This window comes from Suillus fuscotomentosus (assembly GCF_016647785.1).
Source record: "Suillus fuscotomentosus strain FC203 chromosome Unknown F5891scaffold_20, whole genome shotgun sequence".
Classification (NCBI taxonomy): Eukaryota; Fungi; Basidiomycota; class Agaricomycetes; order Boletales; family Suillaceae; genus Suillus; species Suillus fuscotomentosus.
In genome coordinates, this window is record NW_024539532.1 from 1 (window position 1) to 4,086 (window position 4,086).

The following is a 4,086-nucleotide window of genomic DNA, read 5'->3' on the forward strand; positions in this document are numbered from 1 at the left end:
TTATCAGATCTTTGTCAAATCATAGTGTTGCTTCATTCTAACTAAAAGTTGGGACCTGAGGATGCGCAAATCATCTTCACATGAGATTATTGTACCAGCAAGTGCATCCAGTAGTCCGGTGGATGAAAGCGTGAGCCGGGCAATAGGAGTACCCTCTTGGTCCCGCAAATCACCGTGATACTGGCCAGACTGCGCCTGCGTATATCCGACATGATTTAGCATCATACACAGAAGGTGCATCCGGAACTGATTGTCATCACCCACCATATCAAGTGGTGATGACCTGATATGTGGTTGTCTGATTGTACTAGCTTCCGGAACCAGTCATCACGGTGCAGTTCTGAATAGCGACAACCAATCTATTTAATACCGATACAGTGCTGAAAATTTCTGTTTATAATGAGACATATCCATTCAGGAGTTCGCATTCAGAGTCACCTTTGTAAAGGCCCACGTCGCCATCAACATCCGGGACCACTGGTGCTCGATGAAATTTTGCCGAGATTTTAAATTACCAAGGTATGATGCTGACTATTCAGAGTCCAAAACAGCATGTTCGTGTTCCTGGCCCCAACATTCCCAAGCCCCAACGAGACCCGAATGCATTACTTACTTGCTTGGCTGATATATTATATTACTGACCGAGCGCATCCGTCAACATGTCCCGAGCATCAATGTATATGCATTAATTAAACTCACTGATTGTGCTCAAAACGACTAGCTGGGCCTTCTGTTTTCCCTGCCGCAATGCAATATCAATGGGTGGCACATCGTGTCGCTTGAGCCTTCCGGAAGTTGCACAAATCAAGATACACACATACTGGGCCTACAATTTACCCACTGGGCCTGATCCGCACGCTGAATTGGTACCAGAATGACCAGTTGGGCTCCTCCAGGTACTTGTGCACTGGGCCGATCTGCATATAGAGTTTCTATGCACTAGGTTCAGAACAACCAGTTGTGCCAGATACTTCTGCATTGGGCCGATCCGCGCTACGAATGTGTATGGGCTGGGCCAGTTGGGCCCCTCCGTATCAGCACTCTCTGGGCTGATCCATACATTGCCTTTGCACCGCCGTCTGCAACCGCAACAAGCCTTAACCCACTTCTCACCCATGCGGTTTGTGTCCGATGCATCAATCGCATAATAAGGACATCGTCGGCTGTGTTGACTTCTAGCCGGAGATCGTAGTCTTGTGCAAAAGATTGCTCGGACATCCCGATGCATTCCAGACAGCAAACAGTATGAATAGAGGAAGGCATCAAGAGCAATGTCTGTGACAGTCCGAGGTTCCATTGATGGCGGCCTAGCTGATTATAAATCAATGGCCCAGCGGACGTATGAGCGGGACGGAGGAAGCATAATTGGCCCTCGCGCAAACAGGATATCGGACAGGTCCGGCGATGCCAACTCTTCATTAATGAAGGGCATCTCAGATGGCCCAGCGAATGTTAATGACTCATCAAATGGCGTCAGCCCCGCGGACGATACGCTATATTCCGCCAAGGCGCAAATAGGATATCGGAAGTGCCTGGCAGACCCATCATTGGGGACGTCGTCAGAACCCTGGGTCGGTAAGGGTCTTTGCCTATCTGCCAGCTCTGGTCGAGCACAAACTACATGAAGGTTCTGTCTGCCACCCGACCAATTTGTTATCTTTGCCCGATGGGCCCGGAAATCATCGCCATCGCAAGGGATGACAGATGGTCCATCTGTAGCCCCTTTCCATCATGCAACATACATGCTGCACACATCCGTCACCATTCTCAGGAATACACACACGTTGAGTCCACCCAGTCGCCTTCGCCTGAGACCAAATCAACGGGCTCCACCATTCTCGGCTATATACGACGAGTGCTGGGCCCATCCGTCGTCCTTTCCGATTCCACAGTCATGGGTGGAAGGGTCTATTCCTGAGTTTCTTCCAAGCACATTCAGCCCATCAGCCACCATTTTCGCGAGCAAATAAGCATGTTCTGGGCCCATCCATAGCCTTCCCCTGAGACTCCACCCGAAGTTATTCTATCCATGGGGGACTGGGCCCAGTCCGTTGCCTTTTCCGAGTTCAAACACAGCAGACTGGGCCCATCCGTCACTGTTTCCGAGACCGCATCTGCATATGCACTGGCCCAATTTGCCTTTTCTGAGATGAAATCCACGGTGGGCCCATCTGTGGTGATTTTCAAGATTACATGCAATCCGCTGGGCCTATCCTCGGGCATTGCACGCCCACCCGGTCGCATATTTTGGGCCCATCTGTTGCCCTTGTTCCCGAGCATGCCTACAAGCTGGGCCCATCCATCACAATTTTCGCAAATACACCTGGCCCATTCTCACCCTTAGGCATGCAGGCCCACCCAGTCACACATTTTGGGCCCATCTGTTGCCCTGTTTCCCGAGCCCATATGTACGCATACATGCGGGCTGGGCCCATCCGTCAAAATTTTCGCAAATCCGCCTGGCCCATTCTCACCCTTATGCATGCAGGCCCACCCAGTCACGCATTTTGGGCCCATCCGTTGCTCTGTTTCCCGAGCCCATATGTACGCATACATGCGAGCTGGGCCCATCCGTCAAAATTTTCGCAAATCTGCCTGGCCCATTCTCACCCTTAAGCATGCAGGCCCACCCGGTCACACATTTTGGGCCCATCCGTTGCCCTGTTTCCCGAGCCCATATGTACACATACATGCGGGCTGGGCCCATCCGTCAAAATTTTCACAAATCCGCCTGGCCCATTCTCACCCTCAAGCATGCAGGCCTACCCAGTCACACATTTTGGGCCCACTCATCTCTATGGACCTCACACCTCAGCCCAGCCGCCAGTGTCAGTGATTTCTGTACTGTGGGCCACCCACCCATGGGCCCACTTTGGATGGCCCGGTTACCTGGGCAGAATCTCAACCTTTGGACTGTCCGACTAAGTCGGAAAATGTTACTGAATGGGCTCGGGCGGAGATTAGGACTCAAACAAATAATAATCACACAGAGGAGGTAGGCAGCAGGTACATCTTGGTATTGCTCACTTGGAGATACAAGAGGTTTGAACTAAAGAACTACTGACTATGATGAGCTACCTATATACACATATTGAAACTGAGATCGAAACTGAGTATGAACTAACTAACCAATCAGAATAATTAAAGGTATCGTACGATTCTATATATAACTATGATGTCATAACATGTGCCGCTGTTACGCACTCAAATAGATCTGTTATGCGGAGCCCTAAGAGGGGCGTCGTCCGCTAACAGTTCGTGACGTAACCGGAAGGGTCCGGTATGGCGACTGAGACTGGCGACAATGAGTCGGCAGATATCAGAGACGCGTGTGTCACGTGACTTCTAAGACGGATGTCTTCAAAGTCACTGACGTTCTCAAAGTAAGGACAGTCTTGTCTGAACGATGAGTAGTTGATTGAGGTAGACTTAGGCGCGATGAGCATCTAAGAAAAGATACTAGAGACTGAAGCTGAGGGGGCTTCAGAGGGAAGTATGTTCGAGGGAAGATTGAGTAGATTCAAGTTAGGGAATCTAGTACAGAGTGACCAACTACTTATACTAAGTGGAAAGGGTTAAGGGCAAGGCTACCGTACTGTAGGTAAGGGCAAAGGGGAAACGGAAAGGGTATAGGTACACTGGTAGCAGAGCCTGATTAGTGATGTGAGGTCGAATGCAGAATGAGATTGAGAAACATTGGAACGAGCCAACGGTAAATGATACAATGCGCAGCATGCATGAGTCAGAGGAAAGATAAGACAAGATAAGGAAAGCCACATTGGTGGCACGAGTCAGAACAAGTCATAGCCCGAAGGCACGTGTGCACGTTGGTGCGATAGGAGGGGGATGAGGGATGGGAACGGTCCCGAGGATCCGGTCAACGGATAGTCGGTAGAGAAGTACGAGCCGGAGGCATACGAGGGCGAGGACGAAGGGGAAAAGTGATAGGGGGGCCATGTAGCCGATGTTACTTGTAACAGCTGCAGCCGCAGTAAGACTCTGGAACATTCCAAGAGTATTGCGAGGCATGACATCAACATCTTCGGCATTGTCCGATAGATCACGTGACTCTGGTAATTCTACAAT

At 50.2% G+C, this 4,086-nt stretch overlaps 2 protein-coding genes across 2 annotated transcripts; both read right to left on the minus strand.

Moving 5' to 3' along the window:
• Positions 1-86: 86 nt before the first annotated feature.
• Positions 87-1,218, minus strand: F5891DRAFT_979169 (uncharacterized protein; the record flags this gene model as incomplete). The annotated part of the gene is made up of 7 exons (XM_041376849.1): positions 87-195; positions 265-359; positions 614-621; positions 700-785; positions 838-917; positions 941-1,065; positions 1,107-1,218. 7 exons carry the CDS (start codon positions 1,216-1,218, stop codon positions 87-89), a joined length of 615 nt encoding a protein of 204 aa, XP_041227227.1.
• Positions 1,219-1,935: 717 nt separating this feature from the next.
• Positions 1,936-2,556, minus strand: F5891DRAFT_979170 (uncharacterized protein; the record flags this gene model as incomplete). The annotated part of the gene is made up of 2 exons (XM_041376850.1): positions 1,936-2,289; positions 2,359-2,556. 2 exons carry the CDS (start codon positions 2,554-2,556, stop codon positions 1,936-1,938), a joined length of 552 nt encoding a protein of 183 aa, XP_041227228.1.
• Positions 2,557-4,086: the final 1,530 nt, after the last annotated feature.